The following is a 25,301-nucleotide window of genomic DNA, read 5'->3' as shown; positions in this document are numbered from 1 at the left end:
GGGAAGCCCCAGGAGGGAGGGAGGGAGGAGGAAGGGGAGGAGGAGGGGAAGGAGGAGGAGGAGGAGGAGGAGAGGAGCAGTCAGCAGGCCCGAGGAGGCAGGACTTCCTGGTGTGGGGGTTGTCAACAGCTCAGAAGGAGAAAGACGGAGAGGCAGAGACCCAGGGGAGCGGAGGAGCGGAGACACGGACCCAGCGGGGCCACGCGGGAGGAGACTCGAGACACCCACTCGCTGGCTGCCACCGGGAGCAGCGGGGGGCTCGGCCGCCCTCTCCCACATCAGTCTCCAGACCCCTGGGGCTTCAGCGGCCGCTCCTGGGCTCCTCGGAGGAGCCGCGGGTTCCTTCTTTTCCGGAGAGCAAACTTTCCTCGGAGATGCCTCCCAGGATGAGCTGAGGCCCCCGGAGAGGACGGGGCAACCTCTGATCGCCGCCTGCGTGCCCCGCCACTCCCCCTGGCCAGAAGGCCCCAGGGAACGCACAGCCCGACCTCTTAGGCGCCGGGACCCTCAGGCTCAGATCAGTGGCTGAGGCCCCAGAGGTAGGATTCGGGGCTGGGTGGGGCGCTGGGGGTAGCCGGGCAGGGCCTGCCCCAGGGATGTGGGAGCTGGGGTGGGCTCGAGGCCCAGGAGAGGTCTCTCTGAGTGGCCGGGCCAGGCTGGGGAGCTGCTTCACCCCGGTTCTCCCAGGCCCTGGAGTCCAAGCTCTTGGGACAATACCCGCCCCCTGAGTCAGAATCTCAGATGAGAAATGCACAACTCTGGAACTCATCTGCCTCTTCCTACTCTGAGCGCCTTTTTGGATCTGGTCCCCTCTGCCCTGGTCTCTGTCATCTCTTGCCTGTCTCCGGGTCTCTGACGGTTTCCCCTTCCCCCACTCTGCTCCCCGGAGAGGAAGCCCCGGAGGTGGCCTGCCCACTGGTTTCACACACACACACAGACACACACACACACTCTCTCTCTCCCTCTTTTTCCAGTTTGCAAACTCAGCTCTGGAGTTCAGCAGCAACAGCAGCAGGAAAAACCTGCCCGTGCTCCCCCCTCCCGCCACCTCCCCTCTCCTCTTCTCCCCTCACCCAGCAGGCACCCCGGGTTCCCACCAGGCCCTCCTGCCATGTCGGACCCAGACGTCCCCAGGGGCCCGGATGCCCCCACCATGTGGCCCCCTTGTTCCAGGGGTGCCTGAGCCCCTTCAAGGAGTCCCAACCCACCCCCAACCTTGGCCCAGCCCTGAGCCCCAGGGACCATGAGCGGGGGCAAGAAGAAGAGTAGTTTCCAAATCACCAGCGTCACCACAGACTATGAGGGCCCGGGGAGCCCAGGGACTTCAGATCCGCCTACTCCACAGCCCCCCACCGGGCCCCTGCCCCGCCTGCCCAGTGGGGAGCCCAGCCCTGATCCGGGGGGCAAGGGCACCCCCCGGAATGGCTCCCCACCACCTGGGGCCCCCTCCTCCCGTTTCCGGGTGGTGAAGCTGCCCCACGGCCTGGGAGAGCCATATCGCCGTGGTCGCTGGACGTGTGTGGATGTTTATGAGCGAGACCTGGAGCCCCACAGCTTCGGCCGACTCCTGGAGGGAATTCGAGGGGCCTCAGGGGGCGCCGGGGGCAGATCTTTGGATTCCAGGTTGGAGCTGGCCAGCCTCGGCCTGGGCACCCCCACCCCACAGTCAGGCCTGTCTCAGGGCCCCACCTCCTGGCTCCGTCCACCCCCCACCTCTCCCGGACCTCAGGCCCGCTCCTTCACTGGGGGACTGGGCCAGCTGGTGGTGCCCGGCAAAGCCAAGGCAGAGACACCCCCACTGTCGGCCTCCCCACCCCAGCAGCGCCCCCCAGAGCCTGGGACCGGTGAGAGTGCGGGCACATCCCGGGCTGCCACGCCCCTGCCCTCTCTGAGGGTGGACGCGGAGGCTGGGGGCTCAGGGACCAGGACCCCTCCACTGTCCCGGAGGAAAGCTGTAGACATGCGGCTGCGGATGGAGTTGGGTGCTCCAGAGGAGATGGGGCAGGTAAGACCTGGGTTCTAGGGCTCGCCCATCAGCCCTGGCCTAACCTCTATCTTGGGACTCCCTCCTCCCACCCCTTCTCCTCCCCTTCCTTCTCCCCCTCCTCCTTCCCGTCCCTTCCCCTCCCCTCCCCCTCCCCCTCCTCCTCCATTACTTGTCTATCAGATCAGACAGCCCTCTTCTCTGTGCCTGCCAGGTCACTCTGAAGCCCCTTCCTCCTCCTTCATTTTCTGTCTCAGCCTCCTTCCTGTTTTTCTGCACCCTCTCTCTTTCTCCCTGGCCTCTGATTCTCTGTCTTGGTCTTCATGTAGCCTATAGCATATGTGGCCCCCTCACCAGGCCTTCTTCTGTCTTGGTCTCAGCCCCTCTGCCTCTAGGTGATGAGGGTGGAGGCCTCAGCTGGGTAGCTGGGTCCCTGGGGGAGGAGCTGCCAGGATTTGGGGAGGAAAGGTAAAAGGTAGGCTTTGCGCGCTGCTAGTCTCTGCACTGCAGCCCCATCCTGAATGTAGGGGTCTTTCTTTTCCCCCAGCCACCCATCTCAGTCCTACCTCCAGCTTTGCTGTAGGCCAAGTGTCACTGAGAAATTGGGTGGGGGGAACACCTCTCAGGGATGGGGAGGGGGCTTGCTGGTTGATCCTTTTCACCCCCCAGTTGTCTGTCTCAACTCCCTCCATCTGAGCCTCTCTGTGATTGATAACTCCAGGGTGACCACCATGGAGTGGGGGAGAAAAGCCCCAGAAGGAGTTCAGTCCCATACTCTTTCTCCTTCCTGTCTCCAAAAGAGGAACAAGTCCGGGCTGGGGGGGCAGCATGCCTGGGTCCCCGTGGTGGGGGTGAGCAGCCAGAGACAAAAGGGTGGGATACTTCTGTCCTGCGGGGAGAATATAACACCTCGGAGGGCTGGGGAAAGGCAGGGGGTGTGAGGATGCGAACTCTTTCCCCTTCCTGGCCTTGGGCACAAACCACAGTATAAAAATAACCTGGGACTGGATGTCTGGGTCCTGTCAGGACCGGTCAGGACTGGCTCCCCCCAACCCCCTCCTGGCCTCAAGCTCACGTCTCTCGTGACGCCCCTTCCTACCACTCCCCACCCCCTCCCCGCCCAACTCTTCTTGAACTCCTGCATTCAGCACCCACCCCAGGGGAGAAGATGCTGTTTCTCTTCCTGTCCTGTCCCCAGACTCTTCCAAAGCAAACCCCCTTGGCCTCCAGCTTCCCTGCTCTCTGTCCTTAAGCCTGGCCTGAGCTTCTCTTGGGGCCACAGACCCTGCCTGTCTCTCTCCAGTGCCCCCTGCTCCCCAGCTTTCCCCCACCTCCTGACGGTCTGCTGTTTGCACGTAACTGTTTTGCTATTTCCCTGCCCAAAAGTCTGTCTCCCTTCCACATCCCCTCATGCCTCTTCTCCCTCTTAACAGAAGGGAGTGGTGGAGAATGGCCAGGGGACACCACCTGGGCCCCCTTCCTCTGCTCTGTCCCTCTAACCACCCTGGACTCTCTGTTCTTGGCTTTTCTGAGAAGCTGGGGCCTCCCGGGGCCTCACAGAGGCGTCTTGTCATGTTCCTGTCGCCCCCGCCCTTTTTGCTGCCGCCCCCAGCGCCTGTTGGGCTATGCAGGTCCACGCCCAGGCTCCGCCTCCCCCCAGCTCCACAACCAGCCCCCGCCAACCCCAGGGCTGAGCGCAGGAGCAGAATTCCACCTGAGTCCGAGAAGTTTGAGAGGGGAGGCGAGAGTGAGGGGTGGGTGAGGGGATGGAGGAGCAGTTTCTGAGGATCCATTCATTCTACAAATAGCTACTGAGCAAACTGACCTTCTAGCCGGGGAGAGACACAATAAATACTTTAATTTCAGATAATGTTAGGTGCTATAAAAAAAATGAAACAGTTCAGTGGACCAGTGAATGATGGGGAAATACCTCTCTAAGAGGTGACATTGGAGTCATTTTAAGAAGGCAGCCTGGGTGCAGTGGCTCACACCTATAATCCCAGCACTTTGGGAGGCTGAGGTGGGAGGATCACTTGAGGTCAGGAGTTCAAGACCAGCCTGGCCAACATGGTGAAACCCTGTTGTCTCTACTGAAAATAGAAAAATTTGCCAGGTGTGATGGCGGGCGCCAGTAGTCCTGGCTACTCAGGAGACCGAGGCAGGAGAATCACTGTAACCCGGAAGGCAGAGGTTGCAGTGAGCCAAGATCACATCACTGCACTCCAGCATGGGTGACAGAGCGAGACTCCAGCAAAGGCACAGGCTGGGAGCGGTGGCTTATTCTCCCAGCACTTTGGGAGGCTGAGGCAGGAGGATCACTTGAGCCCAGGAGTTTGAGACCAGCAGGGACAACATACTGAGACCCTGTGTTAACAAAAAATAAAAAATTAGCCAGTTACGGTGGTGCGCGCCGTAACTGTCCAGCTACTCGGGTGGCTGAGGCTGGAGGATCACTTAAGCCTGGGAATTCGAGGCTGCAGTGAGCCATGATTGTGCTACTGCACTCCACCCTAGCTGACAGAGTGACTGTCTCAAAAAAATAAAATAAAATATAAAAGAAGGCAGACACTCTGAGTAGCCTCTGTTTAGGGTCCCGGCCCAGGGGGAGCAGGGACTTTGGAGTCTATTCTCGGTTCTTCCATCAGTCCCCCGCTCCTCCCACTTGGGAGACCCTCTGTAATGTCCCATACACCACTCCTCCCATTCCTCAGGTTTACCCATTTCTTGCTTCTAGTACCTGCCTAATGCCTTCTCCAGAGCTGGAGAAGGGAAGGGCTGCGGGGACAGGACTCCCGGGTCCTCCAAAGGGAGTAGAGAGGTGGAGAGGGAGGAAGGCTAATAGGCAAGTTATAAGGCGGCTAATTCCTTTCTCTTCTCTTTTCACGTGATGGTTCCTACCTCTCCGCCTCCAGGTGCCCCCACTCGACTCTCGCCCCAGCTCCCCGGCCCTCTACTTCGCCCACGATGCCAGCCTGGTTCACAAATCTCCAGACCCCTTCGGAGCAGTAGCAGCTCAGAAATTCAGCCTGGCCCACTCCATGTTGGCCATCAGTGGTCACCTAGACAGCGATGATGATAGGTAGGTGGGCTTCGTGGGGTGGTGGGGCGTGGGGTTCAGGTTCCCTGCCCAGCACCTGGGATGGCTGTGAGAAACTGCCCGGTAGGCATCCTTCCCTCAGGTTGAACTTGGAGAGGAACTCTTAGACAGAGAAACCTGGCCTGGGCATATAACCACTGCACACAGATGATTTCGGACCCACTCCCTCTCTGTGGAGAGGGCTGGGTGGGACTCCCTGGCTCAGAACTGTCAGGTCACAGACTTTTTTAGATTCTGAAGGGACTCATTGTTGTCAGATTCCAGAGCTCTTGCAGATTTAGAGATCATCTGGCCAACCCCAGGAACCCACTGGCAAATGCGTGCTCTAGACAGAATAGCAAATCAGGCCGGGGCACAGTGGCTCCCACCTGTACTCGTGGTGCTTTGGGAGGCCCGGGCAGGAGAATTGCTTGAGGCCAGGAGTTCAAGACCAAACCCTGGCAATGTAGCGAGACCTCATCTCTAAAAAAAAAAGAAATAAAATAGCATATATATAGATAGATATAGAGATACACACACACACACACACACACACATACATATATATAAAGGAAGTAGGCTGGGCATGGTGGCTCATGCCTGTAATCCCAGCACTTTAGGAGGCTGAAGTGGGCAGATCATCTGAGGTCAGGAGTTCAAGACCAGCCTTGCCAACACGGTGAAACCCTGTCTGTACTAAAAATACAAAAATTAGCCGGGTGTGGTGGTATGTACCTGTAATCCCAGCTACTCAGGAGGCTGAGGCAGGATAATCACTTGAACCTGGGAGGCAGAGTGTGCAGTGAGCTGAGATCCGCACAACTGCACTCCAGCCTGGGTGACAGAGCGAGACTCCGCCTCAAAAAAAAAAAAAAAAAGAACTGAAAAAGAATGGAAATCAGTTTCGTCTCAGTTCCATCTCCCTCTTCCTCACCTAACAAAGGACTGGGACTCCCTAACAGCACGTATGGACTGTGACATCCGATAGCCCACGGGGTCTACTTTAGTATCCTAGGATTTCTAGAACCGAGAAAGCGAGTCCCTAAGATGGGCCAGCTAGGAACAGAGTCAGAGCTAGGAATGGCAAAGGGGCAGGGACGGCACTGCAGAGAGCGACTTTCTGGGGTTCACCTTTTAGGGGAAAGTGCTCTGTTGGGTGGGTTTTCAGGGCCAGGTGTCACCGTTCCTAAGAAAGCCAGCAAGCTGAAAAGGGAGGCCCAGAATCGTGAGTCAGAGATAGCCAGGCTGCCTGCTTCTGGCCGGGGACTGATAGGAACCCGGCAGAAGGGCTGGGGAGTCACCGTTTTTCTTTTGGAGGGAGGAGTGGGACTTCCGTAGGAGGTTTTCAAGGGGAGGGACTTCCTGCTTGGAAGGAAATTGGGGGTGGGGCTTCGAGAGTGGGTGAGTGGGTGCCTGAGGGACCTATTCCAGATGGGAGTTGCTCCTTCCTCTCCTCCCCAGATCCGGGGCCGCTCGCCGGGATCAGGTACTCAAGCCCACCACTGACAGGGTCCTGCAGCCTCGGGGAGGAGAGGGACCTGGCAAAGCGGGTGGCCAGGAGCTAGTGTGATGGAAGGCAAGGGTGCCAGTGCTAGGCGGGGCTGGGCGGGGCTGGGCAGGACACGGTGGCTCCTGCACGCCCCATTCCCACTCTCAGGAATGTGTGAGGTGTGAGGTCGGCCAGGGCTGGGAGAGTCACCTGCCCCCATCACTGCTATTCTCAGCATTTCCCGCCCTCTCCCTCTGCCACTTGGGAGGTTCCCTGGCTAGAGGACTCCCCGTCCCTCCCCCACCCCTGCTGAGTTCACAGCCCAGCCTCCTGCTGTCTCTGTCTTAGAGGATTCAACCTCCTGAGGCCTCCGTCTTTCCCCGTCCCCTCCCTCCCTGCCTTCCTCCGTCCCACCCCCTCCCTGCACACCCCAATCTGACCAGTCCGGTTCCCAGCCTCCACTTCACCCTGCTGTGCTCCAAGGCTCTTGGGGATCTGTCCCAGCCCAGCCCCTCAAGCCCCACCCTGCCAAGCCGGCGGGTTTGGGTTGGGCCACCCCCTCCCCCCTAGGAATGGGACGTGTAGACCCCACCTCTCCTTTCTGGTGTACACAGAGCTGGCAGAACAGGGTCCCAGTGGCCTGGGACCTCCCTCTTACGAGGGAAGGTGGGCCGAGATGTTCAGTGCCTGGATCACAAGGAGGGAGTTGGGGATGCCTGACCAGTCCCTGAATCTGGGGATGGGCGAACAGAGGGTGCAGGTGAATCTAGAATGCTCACATGCCCTGGGACTGGAAATCCTTGTCCCCTCCTTGCAGGTGGCAGGTAGTTGGTTAAGTGTGAAGAAGTGGATGGAAGGAATTGGGGGTGGGGGCAGTGGCCGGCCTACGAGATCCAGGCATTATAGGGAATGGATCCCAGGGACTTGGGAAAGAAAAGATACATTTATTTATCCAGTACCTCCCCTGGGTCCGGTACTGCCTTATCCCTTGTAATCCTAAAAAGCGGTTCCGTTCTCCCACTTGCCAGATGAAGTATCTGAAACTCAGAGAAGGAGGGTTTTTTGTTGTTGTTGTTGTTGTTGTTTTTTGATGGAGTCTTGCTCTGTGTCCCAGGCTGCAATGCAGTGGCACGATCTTGGCTTACTGCAACCTCTACCTCCCAGGTTTAACTGATTCTCCTGGCTCAGCCTCCCGAGTAGCTGGGACTACAGGTGCCCGCTACCACGCCCGGCTAATTTTTGTATTTTTGCTAGAAACGGGGTTTCAACATGTTGGCCGGGCTGGTCTCAAACTCCTGACCTCAGGTGATCCACCCACCTCGGCCTCCCAAAGTGCTGGGATTAGAGGCATGAGCCACCATGCCTGGCCAGGAGGATTTTAGAAACTTGCCCGGGGCCACCCAGCTAGTTTAAGTGGCTGGACTACAGTTGGAGCCTAGGTCCAACCCCAAAGCCACTTTCTCCACTATCCTACTGGGATGCCTGTGTCCCAAGCAAAGAGGTGGCGGCAACGGTCTATGATGTCCTTTCTCTCTAGGACAGTCAGGGACAGCTCTCCCAAGCAGGGCAGGGAGCCAAACCCCCTTCCCCCTCCCTGACCTCCCCCGCCCCGCCCCAAAGATACCACAAATCCGGGAGAGCATAGAGACAGGGCAGCTGGTTGACACTTTCCTGGTCCCAGGCCTAGGCCCTGGGGGATCCCCTGAACTCACTGGCGAGTATGCAGGGCTGGCCCCTGTCCCCAAGATCCCAGGCTCCCCATTTCTCCCAGGTGTCCTGCTTTTTATCCCATCTTCATGTTGAGGCCGTTTTATTTGACCCTCAAAGAGGAAGACCAGCTTCTAGGGCTGTCCCTGCCCCGGGACCGAGAGTCCTGCAGGGCTAAGTCTCCCACTGTGCATGTCACACACTGCACAACTCCAGGGGGTGCTGCTCATATTTGAAATCACAGTCAATGCTGGAAGTCACGACAGTTTTCCGGAAGGTGGCATTAAGGGTCTTGAAGAAAGGGGCATTTTCTAATCCACACAAACTTGCTTTTGGGCTTGTGGTGGAGGTAGGTCCTGTCTCAGCAGCCCCTACTTTCCTCCCCTGGACCCTGTCAAAGAATTCTAGCACAGTGCCCACAACCCCTCACTCTGGGGTCCTAAAGGGGAAGGCCTGCGTTGCCAGAGTCCTGGTCCCTTGAAGTGTGTGTTAGAATGTTCCAATGGAGGCTGGGCGCGGTGGCTCACACCTGTAATCCCAGCATTTTGGGAGGTTGAGGCGGGCGGATCACGAGGTCAGGAGTTGGAGACCAGCCTGGCCAACATGGTGAAACCCCATCTCTACTAAAAATACAAAAATTAGCTGGGCGTGGTGGCGCATGCTTGTAATCTCAGCTACTCTGGAGGCTGAGGCAGGATAATCGCTTGAACCCGGGAGGTGGAGGTTCCAGTGAGCCGAAATCGCGCCATTGTACTCCAGCCTGGGCGACAAGAGCAAGACTTAGTCTTAAAAAAAAAAAAGCCCCAGTGGAAAGTGCTGTCAGAAACTCTCAGGCGCTAGACAAACAGAAGACAGTCACCTATTGGCCAACAAACGTTTATTGTTGTATTATTCCTTTATCTCTGGCGAGAACGAACACCTTACTTGACATCTTTACCCCTGAGTCTCCGCCAAGCAGGGCCCATGTTCCTATCCCTAGGTATCCACCCGCTTTGGTCTCTGTGAGTCTGTGTAATGTGGTGGAGGGGGGGTATTGGGTTTTCTGTGGTGGCTCCATATCCACTCAGGTGTTGCTGATTGAAATAGCTCAAAAATTACTTTGACCCTCCTGCTGGCAGACCCACCACCCCGCCTTCAACTTCTCCTCTCCCACCGCCCCAGGAGTCCCAGATTCCCTTCCCCCACCCACCCCATCCTGCTCACTCAGGCCTGGTCACCTCCTTAGTTGCTCTACCTGTCAGCGCGTTCTGCACCCAGAGCTTGGATGAGAAATGGAAAATTCCCAGCTCCCTGTGCTCCCTTCCTGGCTGCAGGACCTCATCCAAGGGTCACCTTGAATTGAGTGCTGATCCCCCTGCGGGGAAGCGAGTCTGAGCTGACAGCCAGGAGGGAGAGCTTACAAGGGAGCCCAGGGATGTGGCCTGCAGCCCCTTGAGGCCCCTGCTCCGAGCGGGGCCCAGCTGGGGGCTGGAGGGCAGGACTGGGGATCCCACCACAGCACCAGAGTGCAGGGGTACAAGGGTAGGTCTGGAGCCTCAGGGCAAGAGCCTGGGGCCAGAGTGGTGGGAGAGGGAGCCTTGGAGGATGAGGTCGGCACAAGAGCCTGTGCAGGTCCTGGGCGGTGAGAGTGGGGCTTGAGGGAGAGCCAGGTTCTGGGACCAAGAGCCCAGCGTCTTGGAGCCAGCCTGGAGCCTGGCCCTGGGGGCTGTTGAGCCAGGCCTGAGTCGCCCTCTGGTGGCCACTTCCCAGACTGCAGCCAGACCCTGTCACCTGGGACTCCCACTTCTCTTCCAAGCCCTGTTGCTCCTCTTCCCAATGTCCCATCTCCAAGCTCACTTCCCTTCCTCTCCTCTGAGCCCTCGCTTCCTCTGAGACCCCAGACCCAGGTCCCAGGCCCATAGGCGGTTTTTTTTTTTTTTTTTGAGACGGAGTCTCGCTCTGTCGCCCAGGCTGGAGTGCAGCGGCCGGATCTCAGCTCACTGCAAGCTCCGCCTCCCGGGTTCACGCCATTCTCCTGCCTCAGCCTCCTGAGTAGCTGGGACTACAGGCGCCCACAACCTCGCCCGGCTAGTTTTTTGTATTTTTTAGTAGAGACGGGGTTTCACCGTGTTAGCCAGGATGGTCTCAATCTCCTGACCTCGTGATCCGGCGGTATTTTTTTTTTAAGACAGAGTTTTGCTCTTGTTGCCCCGGCTGGAGTGCAGTGGCCTGATCTCGGCTCACTGCAGTCTCCACCTCCCAGGTTCAAGCGATTCTCCTGCCTCAGCCTCCTGAGTAGCTGGGATTACAGGCACCTGCCACCACGCCTGGCTAATTTTTTGTACTTCTAGTAGAGCCAGGGTTTCACCATGTTGGCCAGGCTGGTCTCGAACTTCTGACCTCAGGAGATCCGCCTGCCTCAGCCTCCCAAAGTGCTGGGATTACGGGCATGTGCCACCATGCCTGTTCCTTTTTTTGTTTGTTTTTTTGAGACAGGATCTCACTCTGTCTTCCAGGCTGGAGTGTAGTAGCACGATCTTAGCTCACTGCAACCTCTACCTCCCGGGTTCAAGCAATTCTCCTGCCTCAGCCTCCTGAGTAGCTGGGATTACTGGCACCCTCCACCATGCCTGGCTAATTTTTGTATTTTCAGTAGAGATGGGGTTTCACCGTGTTAGCCAGGCTGGTCTCGAACTCCTGACCTCAAATGATCCACCCACCTCAGCCTCCCAAAGTGCTGGGATTACAGGTGTGAGCCACCGCACCTGGCCTTTAGGCTGTATTCGTCTTCTAGGGCTCTGGGCTCAGTTTCTGTTGCCATGGTAACCTTTCCCATTTTTGGTCTTCTCTGGAAAGTCAGGGACCCTCTGGCCAGGTCCCGGGGTCACCCATGATGTGAGCCTTGTGGGGTTTTTTGGTAGTAGAGCACTCATGATCTATGGAAGACCACGAGTACGTCAGAACGCCCCCTACCCCAGCCACCTCCACCCTCTTTCCCAAGGCCTTGAGGGACAGAGGGGACAGGATGGGGTCAGAGGTGGGGAGGGGCCTCCGAGGGCCAGGCCCTTCGTCTCCCTTCACACCCTTCACTCCCCTCTCAGACCCAGGCTTCTGCCCCACGCCCCTCCCCTGGCCCAGCCACCAGCTGACTTCCTCGGCCGGCCCCCTCCCCTCCACTCTGGGATTGGTGCCAGGGTGAGAAGGGGACACTGGCACTGACCGTGTCTGGGAATTCCCGCCCACCGAGGAGCCGAGGGGAGGGGGGGTCCCCGTGTCCCCAAGGAGCCAATAGCAGCCAGGCCTTGCCCTTGGGGGGGGTGGTGTATATCTTTCAGGCCAGCACCCCCGAGGCACTGTCTCCTCTCTGCCTGCCTGGCACCAGCCAGACCCCGCTCTGCCCGGGGGGCTCTGAGCCCCCCAGGCATTCCCTTCACTGCATCCTTCTCCGTTGGGGGGGCGTCTAAGGACCCTTTCCCCTTGGGCATGGCCCAGCCAGGGATCTCTGTCAAGTCCCTGGTGTCATCTTATGAGACCCGAGTGGTGGGGATGGCTCCGGGGCTGCCCCGAAAAAGGGACTGTGCCTCTTCCCCTTGCTCTCCCCGGGGTGCGTCCCCCATACGAGGGACATCTGGGCCCCCGCCCCACCGGGGCCTGGGAGGCCCTGGGCAGCGGCCCTCAGCCCGCAGGGGGATGGACAAAACCCTCCTCTCCCTCATTCTCTACTGTCACAGGTATAGGGGGGTGTGGGCGGGAGGCTGTGGTCCAAGAAACCAGCACCTGGGAAGGCTCCTCCTCTCCTCCCCTCACCTTCCTGTGTCTCTCCAGTGGCTCCGGAAGCCTGGTTGGCATTGACAACAAAATCGAGCAAGCCATGGTAAGAGAAGCCATCTTGGTCCCAGGAGGTCCCGGCCCCCTTAAGCCATCCCTCCGCCCCAGCCCTGTCTTCTTCCTTACCAGGGAACACCAACTCCCAGTTCCTCCATCCCTCTCCCTGCTGGGCTCCTGGGCATCCTCTGCCCCCTCCTACCGCCACCTGCACCCTTGACTTTGCCCAGCCTCTGGTCTGGCTGCTGGTCCCCATCTCTGTCTTTGAGCTCTGACTCTGCCTCTGTCCCTCGTCCTTTTCCCCTGTCCCTTCCCTGCTTTGTCTCTCATCCTCTGGACACGGGACTCTCTCCCATCCCGGCCCTTGAGGCACTGGGCAGGGGATGAGGCACCCACTCCGTTGACACTGTGCCTGTCCCCGGGGCCCCCAGGATTTGGTGAAGTCCCACCTCATGTTTGCGGTCCGGGAGGAGGTGGAGGTACTGAAGGAGCAGATCCGGGAACTGGCAGAGCGGAACGCTGCGCTGGAGCAGGAGAATGGGCTGCTGCGCGCCCTGGCCAGCCCGGAGCAGCTGGCTCAGCTGCCCTCCTCGGGGGTCCCACGGCTTGGGCCCTCCGCGCCCAATGGGCCCTCCGTCTGAGCCTCCCTTCCCTTACAATGTGCCTTTGGGGCTGCCCGGCCTTTTGTCAGCCGCCTGCCCCCTCTTCCTATGCAGCTTTAATGTCCCCATGTCCCCAGGGTGGGAGTTCAAGGCTCAGTAACGGCCTGGTCCCCCGGCCCCTGCCCCATCTCCTCATCATCCCCAGCCTTGATGGAGGAGGGAGGACTTCAGGACGGGGCATCAGAGGGAGCCCCCTCTGGGAGGGAACCAACCTCCACCCTCCCTCATGGGACCCCCAGCAGTCGACGGCCTGGGGGAGTTGGAGGCTCCCTGGCAGACACCCCACCCCCACCTTGTTCCCTTGAGGTGCATCCTCTCCTCTGCCCAGGGGAGGGAGTGTGGACAGTATCTGGAAGTTCTGGGATTCAGGTTGTTATTAAAATAATAATAATAATTAAAAATTCTGAAGAAACTTGAATTTGGAGGTTGACATCTCGTTCGTTGCTTGTGTTCAGACTCAGGGGTCGCGCCTGCCATTTGGGGCTTCCCTGAGATCTTTTGCAGACTGGGGAGGTTTAAAGCGTGGGAGATGGAGGGGTTGAGACAGAGACTGGAGAAGGGAGCCAGCGGTTCGGGTCCTGGGAAGGGGCAGGCGAGGATTGGGGGTGGGGGGGCGTCTGCCCACGTGCTGGGCGGGGGGACCAGGAAACAATGAGGTCTTTGGTGGCTGCCCAAGATCCACCCCCAGCTTCCCAGTGTGTCCCCTCTGCGGGCTGGATCCGGGTGGCTGCTTGGGGGCGGGGCGGGGGGCCCTGAATGGGCCCCTTGTCTCTGGGCTGGGTGTGGGCCAGACTCCCTGGGCACACGGTGCCCTTGCCAGGCCTGGCCGGCCGCCGTGGCTCCCACCCCCGGCCAGCTGAGGACGGGCCCTGTGGGTGAGATGGCCCCTCCCTGGCAGCCTGGGCTCCAGTCCCAGGCGGAAGAGTCAGCAGTGATGGAGAAGGACCCCATCTAGCGGGGAAGAGGCGAGAGTTGCGGATGTAGCCCCAGGAGGCCCCTAGCCCCAGCAGCCTCCAAGGAGGCTGACCTGCCTTGGAGTCCGTGACTCTCTGCCTCCTTAGGTTTCCCTAGGTTCATAACCTTGGGCAACTTCTTTGGTTTTTTTTTTTTCTTCGTTTCTTCTTTCTTTTTTTGAGACAGGGTCTTGCTCTGATGCCCGGAATGCGGCGGCACAAACACAGCTCCCTGCAGCCTCCACGTCCCTGGCTCAAGTGATCCTCCTGCCTTGGCCTCCCTGAACTATAGGTGTGTGCCACCACGTTCAGCTAATTGTCTTTATTTTTGTAGAGATGGGGCCTTGCTATGTTGCCCAGGCTGGAGTGCAGTGGTGTTATCATAGATCACTGTTGTCTTCCACTCCTGGGCTCAAGTGATCCTCCCACTTCAGCCTCCTAAGTAGCTGGGACTACAGGCATGTGGCACTATGCCCAGCTAGAGACGGAGTTTCGCTCTTGTCACCCAGGCTGGAGTGCAGTGGTGAGATCTCAGCTCACTGCAATCTCCACCTCCCAGGTTCAAGCGATTTCCATGCCTCAGCCTCCTGAGTAGCTGGAACTACATGTGCGCACCACCACTCCCGGCTAATTTTTTTTTTTTTTTTTTTTTTTTTAAATTTTTAGTAGAGACAGGGTTTCACCATGTTGGCCAGGATGGTCTCAAACTCCTGAACTCAAGTAATCCGCCTACCTCAGCCTCCCAAAGTGCTGGGATTACAGGCATGAGACACCGTGCCCGGCCTAAATTTTTTGGTAGAGACCATCTCGCTATATTGCCCAGGCTGATCTCAAGCTGCTGGCTTCAAGTAATCCTCCCACCTTGGCGTCCCAAAGTTCTGGGATTACAGGTGTGAGCTACCACACCTGGTCCCCTTTTTTTTCTTCCTTCCTTCCTTCCTTTTTTTTTTTTTTTTTGAGACGGAGTCTCGCTCTGTCGCCCAGGCTGGAGTGCAGTGGCCGGATCTCAGCTCACTGCAAGCTCCGCCTCCCGGGTTTATGCCATTCTCCTGCCTCAGCCTCCCGAGTAGCTGGGACTACAGGCGCCCGCCACCTCACCCGGCTAGATTTTTGTATTTTTTTTTTTTTTTTTTTTTTTTTGAGACGGAGTCTCGCTGTGTCGCCCAGGCTGGAGTGCAGTGGCCGGATCTCAGCTCACTGCAAGCTCCGCCTCCCGGGTTTTTACGCCATTCTCCTGCCTCAGCCTCCCGAGTAGCCGGGACTACAGGCGCCCGCCACCTCGCCCGGCTAGTTTTTCGTATTTTTTTTTTTTAGTAGAGACGGGGTTTCACCGTGTTAGCCAGGATGGTTTCGAACTCCTGACCTCGTGATCCGCCCGTCTCGGCCTCCCAAAGTGCTGGGATTACAGGCTTGAGCCACCGCGCCCGGCCGATTTTTGTATTTTTTAGTAGAGACGGGGTTTCACCATGTTAGCCAGGATGGTCTTGATCTCCTGACCTCGTGATCTGCCCGTCTCGGCTTCCCAAAGTGCTGGGATTACAGGCTTGAGCCACCGTGCCCGGCCTCCTTCCTTCCTTCCTTCCTTCCTTCCTTCCTTCCTTCCTTCCTTCCTTCCTTCCTTCCTTCCTCCCTCCCTCCCTCCCTCCCTCTCTCCCTCCTTCCTTCCTTCCTTCCCTCCTTCATTCCTTCTTGTCTTTTTTTGTCTTTCTTCCCTCCCTCCCTCCCTCCCTCCTTCCTTCCTTCCCTCCTTCATTCCTTCTTGTCTTTTTTTGTCTTTCTTTCTTTCCTTCTTTTCTTTCTCTTTCTTTCTTCCTTCCTCTTTAATTTCTCTTTCTTTCTCTCTTTCTTTCTCTTTTCTTTTTCTTTTCTTTCTTTCTCTCCTCTCTTTCTCTGTCTCTCTCTCTCTTCCTTCCTCCATCCTTCTCTCCCTTATTTCTTTTTTTTTTTTTTTTTTTGAGACAGAGTCTCATTCTGTTGCCCAGGCTGGAGTGCAGTGGCACAATCATGGCTCACTGTAGCCTCCACCTCCTGGGCTCAAGCAATCCTCCTGCCTCAGCCTCCTGAGTAGCTTGGACTTCAGGCACACACCACCACTCCTGACCGATTTAAAAATTTTTTTTGGCCAGGCGCGGTGGCTCACACCTGTAATCCCAGCACTTTGGGAGGCCGAGGCAGGCGGATCACAAGGTCAGGAGATCGAGACTACGGTGAAACCCCGTCTCTACTAAAAATACAAAAAATTAGCTGGGCGCGGTGGCGGGCACCTGTAGTCCCAGCTACTCAGGAGGCTGAGGCAGGAGAATGGTGTGAACCCGGGAGAAGGAGCTTGCAGTGAGCCGAGATCGCGCCACTGCACTCCAGCCTGGGCGACAGCGTGAGACTCCGTTTCAAAAAAAAAAAAAATTTTTTTTTTGAAAAATTTAAACAGTGAGTTGCAGGGGTGGGGAGGGGGGTCTCACTATGTTACCCAGGCTGGTCTTGAACTCCTGGCCTCAAGTGATCCTGCTGCCTCAGCCTCCCAAAACACTGGGATTACAGGCACGAGCCACCATGCCCGGCCCCCTTTAGCTTTCCTGAATTTCAGATCCCTCTTTGGTGAAGTGGCACTAACAATAATACCTACCTTGAAAGGCTGCTGTGAAGGGACTGCATGACGTGATGCAGGGACAGGGCCTATTAGTTTGTTACACCTTAGCTTATTTTCCCTGGATCTGAGCGAAGAAGAGCCAGGGTGGAAGAGATGGACTCTGTGGGTCCAGGCAGGGCCTCGGGGGTTGGGGTCAGGGCCAGGCAGCCTCACAATGGTCTAGAACTCTCCCTCACTGTAGGTTCTCACCTACTTCAACTCCTCTCCCTGTCCCAGGGAGGGGAGAAAAGGTCTGGGATTCATTGCCAGGAGGGGCTTTCCCCCAGGATTTCCTACTTCTTTCTTTACTGCTGTGCTTGAAGCTCACAGGAGACCCCTCAAGAGGTGGTCACTGGCCCACAGCCCACCCCGTCCTCCACCTGCCACCTCCACCGTACCAAATGCTGGCTCTGCTCTTTCCTCCGTGTTTGTCCTGTCAAGAGAGATGGTTGTGGTCATGAAGTTCTTCCGATGGGTTAGACAGGCTTGGCAAAGGATTATTTCCTGGGTGAGTTTCTGAGACCACTCTGTCCTCATGATGCTCTGGCCTGAGGGCATGGTCACAGCAGCCCCTTACTGCATGGGTTCCCTCCCTTCCTGGCCTCCTGTGGCCAAACAAGATGGAGTGGGGAGGAAGGAAAGGACAGCTGGGGAGGGGCTGGAGGAGAAGGAATAGAGGCCCGGAAACTCACTGATCCATCCTTTTGTGCCTTCTTTTTTGTGGATGGTGTTGTCTCTGCCCTGCCCCTCTCTCCTGTCTCTCCTCTCTGTGTCTTGGTTCTCAGGTTTTCTTCTGGAGGCAGAAAATTAAACCAACCATCTCAGAACACCCTGGCTCCAAGAAACACTCATTGAAGAAGATGGAGAAGACTCTCCAGGTGGCTGAGACTTTGAGGTTGGTCGAGTCCCCAAAAGAGGCTAAACCCAAGTTGGCTGAGTCCCCCAAGCTGGCAGATCCCTGCGTGTTGGCCAAGACTACAGAGGGGACCAAGGTGGAGCTGGGCCGACAGGGCCGATCCCTGCTGCAGCTGCCGAGGACGGCCGTCAAGTCTGTCTCTACGCTCATGGTCTCTGCCCTGCAGAGCGGCTGGCAGATGTGCAGCTGGAAGGTCAGCACCGTCCCAACGCCCCCTCCCTCTTTCCCCAGCCCCGAGTGACTCACCCTTCCCTCTGATTACTTGTTCAACCATTGTTTCCTGGCCTGGTGCAGTGACTCATGCCTGTAATCCCAGCATTTGGGGAGGCTGAGATGGGAGGATCACTTGAGCTCAGGAATTCAAGACCAGCCTGGGCAACACAGCAAGACCCTGTCTCTTAAAACATCTTTTCCTTTCTTTCTCTCTTTCTTTTTTTTTTAATCCTGAGACAGAGTCTCACTCTGTCACCCAGGCTGGAGTGCAGTGGCGCGATCTCAGCTCACTGCAACCTCCACCTCCCGGGTTGAAGTGATTCTCCTGGCTCAGCCTCCTGAGTAGCTGGGATTACAGGCATGCACTCCCACGCCCGGCTAGTTTTTGCATTTTTAGTACAGACAAGAGTTTCACCACGAGGCCAAGCTGGTCTCGAACACCTGGCCTCAAGTGAGCCATCTGCCTCAGCCTCACAAAGTGCTGGGATTACAGGCATGAGCCACCATACCCGGCAAATTTTTTCTTTATATATATATACACACACACATATATTTCCGGCTGGGCGCAGTGGCTCATGTCTGTAATCCCAGCACTTTGGGAGGCTGAGGCGGGCGGATCACGAGGTCAGGAGATCAAGACCATCCTGGCTAACATGGTGAAACATTGTCTCTACTAAAAATTAAAAAAAAAATTAGCCAGGCCGGGCGTGGGGGCTCACACCTGTAATCCCAGCACTTTGGGAGGCCTAGGCAGGCAGATCACGGGGTCAGGAGATCGAGACCATCCTGGCTAACACAGTGAAACCCTGTCTCTACTAAACATACAAAAAATTAGCCGGGCGTGGTGGCGGGCGCCTGTAGTCCCAGCTACTCAGGAGGCTGAAGCAGGAGAATGGCGTGAACCCGGGAGGCGGAGCTGACAGTGAGCAGAGATCGCGCCACTCTACTCCAGCCTGGGTGACAGAGCAAGACTCCGTCTCAAGAAAAAAAAAAAAAATTAGTCAGGCGAGGTGGCGGGCGTCTGTAGTCCCAGCTACTTGGAAGGCTGAGGCAGGAGAATGGCGTGAACCCGGGAGGTGGAGCTTGCAGTGAGCTGAGAGAGCGCCACTGCACTCCAGCCTGGGCGACAGAGCGAGACTCCGTCTCAAAAAAAAATAAAAATAAAAATAAAAACTATTTCCTGTGCGTCCAGCAAATGCCTGGTACTGAAGATACAACACTGAACAAAATTTGCAGACTTGCAGGGCTACAGATGAGATCATAGGCATTGCTAGTTCAGTATCCACACATTGTTGAGTGTGACATTGTCGAGGGGGCTGTAGGATCCCAGGAGAGAGGCATGTTATCCAGACCTGGAGTCAGGCAAGGACTTTTTTTTTTTTTTTCTTTGAGACGGAGTCTGTCACCCAGGCTGGAGTGCAGGGGTGCGATCTCAGCTCACTGCAAGCTCCACCTCCCGGGTTCATGCCATTCTCCTGCCTCAGTCTCCCGAGTTGCTGGGACTACAGGTGCCCACCACCACGCCTGGCTAATTTTTTTTTTTTTTTTTTTGTATTTTTAGTAGAGATGGGTTTCACCGTGTTAACCAGGATGGTCTCGATCTCCTGACCTTGTGATCTGCCCGCCTTGGCCTCCCAAAGTGCTGAGATTACAGGCGTGAGCCACTGCGCCTGGCCAGGCAAGACCTTCTTAACAGAAGTGAGGGTAAAACTGAGGCCTGAAGGTGTTAGCTTGGCTTGAAAGGGTTGTTAGGGGAAGGTGGAGGGAGTGGGAGGGGTGTCCAGGGAGTAAGAATAGCAGATGTGTGGCCAGGCACAGTGGATCATGCATGTAATCCCAACACTTTGGGAGGCCAAGGCAGGAGGATCATTTGAGCTCAGGAATTTGAGACCAGCCTGGGCAACATGGTAAAACCCTATCTCTATAAAAAATACAAAAATAAGCTAGGAATCAGTGGCTCACAGCTGTAGTCCCAGCTATTCGGGAGGCTGAAGTGGGAGGATTGCTGGAACCTGGGAAGTGGAGGTTGCAGTGAGCCGAGATCATGCCACACACTCCAACCTGGGTGACAGAGCAAGATTCTGTCTCAGAAAAAAAAAAAAAAGAGTCTGGGTGCAGTGGCTCACACCTGTAATCCCAGCACTTTGAGAGGCTGAGGCAGGTGGATCACCTGAGGTCAGGACCAGCCTGGCCAACATGGTGAAACCCTGTCTCTACTAAAAACAAAAACAAAAATCAGCGGGGTGTGGTGGTGCACCCCTATAATCCCAGATACTTGGGAGGCTGAGGCAGGAGAATTGCTTGATCCTAGGAAGCAGTGGTTGCAATGACCCAAGATTGTGCCACTGCACTCCAGCCTGGGCAATAGAGTGAGAGTCTGTCTCAAACAAACAAAAAAGAATAGCAGATGTGTCCAGAGCTGGCCCAAGGTGTGTGGGTTGGAGTGGAACGATCCTGAAGCCAAAAGTCAGCTGGTAGAAGGCAGGGTTGCCAAGTTGTGAGCTTTGGATTGGACCCTTAGAGCAATGGGAGCCCTCGAAGACACTTGAGCAGAGGAGTGACATGACCAAATGTTGATTTTGAAAGCTCACCTGCAGTCATATGTGTGAGTAGGATTGTAAGCTTGTTTAGCCCAGCCTGGGCAACATAGGGAGACCCCATCTCTACAAAAGTAAAAAAATTAGCCAGGCTTGATGCATGCCTGTAGTCCCAACTACTTGGGAGGCTAAGGTGGGAGGATCGCTGGAAGGTCAAGTCCGTGGTGAGCTATATTCATGCCACTGCACTCCAACCTTGGTGACAGACTGAGACGCTGTCTTAAAAAAAAAAAAAAAAAGAAAAAGGAAAAAAGATAGCACAGCCACTCTGGAAAAGAGGATGGTCATTTCTAGCTCGCTCTCTTTTTTTATGTTGGAGTCTCACTCTGTCACACAGGCTAGAGTACAGTGGCATGATCTTGCTCACTGCAACCTCCACCTCCCAGGTTCAAGCAATTCTCCTGCCTCAGCCTCCCGAGTAGCTGGGATTACAGGCACCCACCACCACGTCTGACTAATTTTTGTATTTTTAGTAGAGACAGAGTTTCACCATATTGGACCAGGCTGGTCTCGAACTCTTGACTTCAGGTGATCCTCCTGCCTCGGACTCCCAAAGTACTGGGATTACAGGCGTGAGCCACAGCGGCTGGCCAAGAATGGTTATTTCTTATAAAACTAGCCATGCAGTTATCATATGACCCAACAGTTGTACTCTTGGGCATTTATCCCAGATAAATAAAATCTTATGTTCACACGAAAAATCTAAATGTGAGGCCGGGCACAGTGGTTCACACCTGTAATCCCAACACTTTGGGAGTGATCATGAGGTTAGGCAGATCATGAGGTCAGGAGATCGAGACCATCCTGGCTAACACAGTGAAACCCTGTCTCTACTAAAAATACAAAAAATTAGCAGGGCGCAGTGGCGGGCACCTGTAGTCCCAGCTACTCGGGAGGCTGAGGCAGGAGAATGGCGTGAACCCAGGAGGCGGAGCTTGCAGTGAGCCGAGATCGCGCTACTGCACTCCAGCCTGGGTGACAGAGGGAGACTCTGTCTCAAAAAAAAAAAAAAAAAAAACAAATCTAAATGTGGACATTCATAGCAGCTTGATTTGTAGTAGCCAAAATCAACCCATGTCCTTCAGCGGGTGAATGGTTAAGCTGTGATATCTTCAAACCCCAGAATACTACTCAGCAATAAGAAGGACAAACTGGCCGGGGCAGCGACACACCTGTGATCCTAGCACTTTGAAAAACCAGGCGGAAGCATCGCTTGAGCCCAGGGGTTCGAGGCCAGGCTAGACAACATAGTAAGACCCCGTATCTGCAAACAAACAAAACAAACACACAAATAAATAAAATTCTAAAAAGATAGAAAGGACAGGGCCGGGCGTGGTGACTCATGCCTGTAATCTCAGCACTTTGGGAGGCCGAGGCAGGCATATCACCTGAGGTCAGGAGTTCAAGACCAGCCTGGCCAACATGGTGAAACCCTGTATCTACTAAAAATACAAAAAAATTAGCTAGATATGGTGGTGGGTGCCTGTAATCCCAGCTACTCGGGAGGCTGACGCAGGAAAATCGCTTGAACCTGGGAGGCGGAGGTTGCAGTGAGCTGAGATCATGCCACTGCACTCTAGCCTGGCCAACAAAAGCGAAACTCTGTCTTAAAAAAAAAAAAAAAAAAGCCGGGTGCGGTGGCTCACACCTGTAATCCCAGCACTTTGGGAGGCCGAGGCGGGTGGATCACGAGGTCAGGAGCTTGAGACCATCCTGACTAACAGGGTGAAACCCTGTCTCTACTAAAAAAAATGCAAAAAAAAAAAAATTAGCCAGGCGTGGTGGCAGGTGCCTGTAGTCCCAGCTACTCGAGAGGCTGAGGCAGGAGAATGGCGTGAACCCAGGAGGTGGAGTGTGCAGTGAGCCGAGATTGTGCCACTGCACTCCAGCCTGGGCAACAGAGGGAGACTCCATCTCAAAAAAAAAAAAAAAGAAAAGAAAAGACAAACTATTGATACATGTGGTAATGTGGGTGTGAATCTCGAGGGAAATTTTTTTGTTTGTTTTGAGACGGAGTTTCACTCTTGTAGCTCAGGCTGGAATGTAGTGGCGTGACCTCAGCTCACTGCAACCTCCGCCTCCCAGGTTCAAGCAATTCTCCTGCCTTAGCCTCCCAAGTAGATGGGACTACAAGCGCCTGGCCACCACACCCAGCTAATTTTTTGTATTTTTAGTAGAGATGGGGTTTCACCATGTTAGCCAGGCTGGTCTCGAACTCCTGACCTCAGGTGATCCACCCACCTTGGCCTCCCAAAGTGCTGGGATTACAGGCATGAGCCATCGCGCCTGGCCTCAAGGAAATTATACTGAGTGGAAATAACCAATCCTAAAAGGTTATATACTGAATGATTCCGTTTATCTTATCTACCACTCTTGAAATAACAAAAGTCTAGAAATGGCGAACATATTAGTGGCTCAGTGGTTGCCAGGGGCCGCAGAGAGAGGGGGAGAAGAGTGTAGTTATAAAAGGATAACATGAGGGACTCTTGGGATGATGCAAATGTTCTGTATCTTTTTTTGTTTTGTTTTTGTTTTTTGCTTTCTCCTGTCTGATGGAAATGTTCTGTACCTTGACTGTGGTAGTCGGATACATGAACCTGCACACTGGATAAAACTTGGTAAAATTATACACACACACAGACACACGCACCAGTGAGTACAAGTAAAACTGGGGAAATTTATGTAAGATCAGTAGATTGGATCAATGTCAATATCCTGACTGTATCATAGTATAGTTTTGCAAGATTTTTCTGTTGAGGGGAACTTGGTAAAGGGTGCATAGGATCCCTATGATTTCTTCCAATTGCATGTCAGTCAGTCTACAGTGATCTCAAAACAAAACAAAAAAAACAGTTTAGGCCGAGCGTGGTGACTCACACCTGTAATCTCAGCATTTTGGGAGGCTGAGGCAAGTGGATCACTTGAGCTCAGGAGTTCAAGACCAGCCTGGGCAAAACCCCATCTCTACAAAAAAAAAAAAAAAAAAAAAAAAAATATATATATATATATATATATATATGTGTATATCTCTACTATATATATATTTACAAAATATATATATGTGTATATATGTGTGTGTGTGTATGTGTGTGTATATATATATAAAAGTTAACCAGTTAACCGGGCGTGATGGTGCACAACTATAGTCCCAGCTACTCAGGAGGCTGAGGTGGGAGCATCACTTGAGTTTGGGAGGTGGAGGTTGCAGTGAGCTGAGATTATGCCACTGCACTCCAGCCTGGATGACAGAGTGAGACCTTGTCTCAAAAAAAAAAAAAAAAAAAAAAAAAAAAAAGACCAGGTGTGGTGGCTCACGCCTGTAATCCCAGCACTTTGGGAAGCTGAGGCGGGCTGATCACTTGAGGTCAGAAGTTCGAGACCAGCCTGGCCAACATGGTGAAACCCTGTCTCTACTAAAAATACAAAAATTAGCTGGGCGTGGTGGCGGGCACCTGCAATCCAGCTACTTGGGAGGCTGAGACAGGAGAATCGTTTAAACCCAGGAGGTGGAGGATGCAGTGAGCTGAGATCATGCCCCTGTACTCCAGCCTGGGTGATAGAGCAAGACTCCATCTCAAAAAACAAAAAGAATAGAAATGATGGGCCAGGTGTGATGGTTCATGCCTGTAATCCCAACACTTTGGAAAGCCAAGGAAGGAAGATCGCTTGAGCCCAGGAGTTCGAGACCAGCCTGGGTGACATAGCAAGACCGCATCTCATTAAAAAAAAAAAAACAAAAAAAAACGGATAGAGATGACAAACGTCTAATGCAATCTGAGAAGGCTTCCTGGAAGAAGTAATGTCTGAGCTGGCCTGATGGGAGAGGTGGCATCAGGGAGCCCTTTGCTGTTTATCTATGAGTCGTTCTAACGGCAGTTTCTCCCTAGACCCACCTATTTACATGTGTACATCTTCTCTTTCTCTTACAGTCATCAGTGAGTTCTGCCTCAGTCAGCTCCCAAGTGAGGACTCAGTCACCTTTGAAGACGCCAGAGGCTGAGATGCTGTGGGAGGTGTACCTGGTGCTGTGGGCTGTTCGGAAACAGCTTCGCCAGCTGTCCCGCAGGCAGGAGAGGCACAGACGGCACCACGTCCGATGCCACGCTGCCCCTCGACCCAACCCGGCTCAGTCCCTGAAACTGGATGCCCAAAGTCCCCTCTAGGGGGGGATCCCCAGACCCTCAGAGAGTCCCAACCTCATTCTTACCTGGGGTCCCATATAAGCCCCTTCATTCCATGTATTCCATTTGTAAAAAAAATTATCAAAATATTGGGAAATAAATATCAGATAGTTCTGAGTCAGTGTGGAGTGTGTTTGTGGATGGCAGGAGGGGATGAGAGGAGTTTGGGTGGGTCAGGGAGAGACCCCTAAGGTGAGAGCCTAAATCCCAGTAGGGGTCACCTGTGGGTCTATTTGGGGGGAAGCACAGTGGTCAGCAGGTTTCTGCTCTGGGTCCCACCCCCTTCTAGGGGCCTAAATGCCCTTTTGTAACTCCACCTTTCCTTATAAGGACAGTAACAGCTGCCATTCACCAAGGACCCACTCCCACCAGCTGCTGTCCTTAGCAGTCCTACAAGAAAGGTATTTAGGGTGGATTACGGGGCTTGTCCAAGGCTCAGCGAAGGAGGCCTTGCTGGAAACTGCCAGCTCCCAGGGGTAGCCCACCGCCCTGCCTCTCTGGTGCTGTAAGGCTTTGCCATGGGCTTGGCTGTGGAGGGTTATGTGTCTGCAGACGCACATGCGGGCTGTGGGAGACGCATCCACCCGCTGTGAAGGTACTCCAGCCCCACCAAGAGCTCACCAAGCTCTTGGTGCCTCACCAACAGCTGAAACTACACCTCCAGGGGGCTCTACAGGGACCATGCTCATGGCAGGGCCGGGTGAAGGCCGCAGCCTAGGAGCTGGGTAAGGGGTTTGGCCTGGCACTGTGGGAATAATGACCTGGAGGGAGGCTGTGGCAATTTGGAGGGAGGTTGGAGGGTGAGGAAGACAACAAGAAAGGAGACCCAGAAGCCTCAGGTCCCCTCTCGGAGTAGCCAGGCCACATGAAGGTGCAGAGATGGCTCCCCAGGAAAAAGCAGGGTTGTTTCACAAAAGCAACAGCAAGGCCGGGCGCAGTGACTCATGCCTATAATCCCAGCACTTTGGGAGACTGAGGTGGGAGCTCGAGCTCAGGAGTTTGAGACCAGCCTGGGCAACATAGCAAGACCCTATCTCTTAAAACATCTTTTTCACATGGTGAAATCCCGTTTCTATTAAAAATACAAAAAATT

General features: G+C 55.0%; 2 protein-coding genes across 5 annotated transcripts; both read left to right on the top strand.

Moving 5' to 3' along the window:
- The first annotated feature begins 118 nt into the window (after positions 1-118).
- TSC22D4 (TSC22 domain family member 4) lies at positions 119-13,952 on the top strand. Of its 3 annotated transcripts, none has more exons than XM_077996365.1 (5): positions 119-539; positions 975-2,005; positions 4,897-5,063; positions 12,061-12,109; positions 13,863-13,952. In XM_077996365.1, the coding sequence occupies exons 2-5, from the start codon at positions 1,244-1,246 to the stop codon at positions 13,935-13,937; spliced, it is 1,053 nt and encodes a 350-aa protein (XP_077852491.1). In that variant the 5' UTR covers positions 119-539; positions 975-1,243; the 3' UTR covers positions 13,938-13,952. The 3 variants fall into 3 exon arrangements, with proteins under 3 accessions (XP_077852491.1, XP_077852490.1, XP_014989946.1); XM_077996364.1 differs by lacking the exon at positions 13,863-13,952 and adding an exon at positions 12,492-13,140 and having other exon boundaries at positions 1,078-2,005; XM_015134460.3 differs by lacking the exon at positions 13,863-13,952 and adding an exon at positions 12,492-13,140.
- On the top strand, positions 13,917-24,325 carry SPACDR (sperm acrosome developmental regulator). 2 transcript variants are annotated; one of them, XM_028844999.2, is made up of 4 exons: positions 13,917-13,967; positions 16,743-16,809; positions 17,087-17,410; positions 23,957-24,325. In XM_028844999.2, exons 2-4 carry the CDS (start codon positions 16,747-16,749, stop codon positions 24,188-24,190), a joined length of 621 nt encoding a protein of 206 aa, XP_028700832.1. In that variant the 5' UTR covers positions 13,917-13,967; positions 16,743-16,746; the 3' UTR covers positions 24,191-24,325. The 2 variants fall into 2 exon arrangements, with proteins under 2 accessions (XP_028700832.1, NP_001181214.1); NM_001194285.1 differs by lacking the exon at positions 13,917-13,967 and having other exon boundaries at positions 16,747-16,809; positions 23,957-24,190.
- The last annotated feature ends 976 nt before the right edge of the window (positions 24,326-25,301 follow it).

This window comes from Macaca mulatta, chromosome 3 (assembly GCF_049350105.2).
Source record: "Macaca mulatta isolate MMU2019108-1 chromosome 3, T2T-MMU8v2.0, whole genome shotgun sequence".
Classification (NCBI taxonomy): domain Eukaryota; kingdom Metazoa; phylum Chordata; class Mammalia; order Primates; family Cercopithecidae; genus Macaca; species Macaca mulatta.
The sequence above is the reverse complement of the archived record's forward strand: the minus strand, read 5'-3'. Positions and strand labels throughout refer to the sequence as shown.

Bases quoted from the DNA above. Each gene is read 5' to 3' on its own strand.
- TSC22D4 (XM_077996364.1), top strand. From the start codon at position 1,244: ATGAGCGGGGGCAAGAAGAAGAGTAGTTTCCAAATCACCAGCGTCACC. The intron at 5,064-12,060 runs GTAGGTGGGCTT...GTGTCTCTCCAG, and splicing joins CTAGACAGCGATGATGATAG to TGGCTCCGGAAGCCTGGTTG. The intron at 12,110-12,491 runs GTAAGAGAAGCC...CGGGGCCCCCAG, and splicing joins ACAAAATCGAGCAAGCCATG to GATTTGGTGAAGTCCCACCT.
- SPACDR (XM_028844999.2), top strand. From the start codon at position 16,747: ATGGTTGTGGTCATGAAGTTCTTCCGATGGGTTAGACAGGCTTGGCAA. The intron at 16,810-17,086 runs GTGAGTTTCTGA...CTTGGTTCTCAG, and splicing joins GGCAAAGGATTATTTCCTGG to GTTTTCTTCTGGAGGCAGAA. The intron at 17,411-23,956 runs GTCAGCACCGTC...TTTCTCTTACAG, and splicing joins GGCAGATGTGCAGCTGGAAG to TCATCAGTGAGTTCTGCCTC.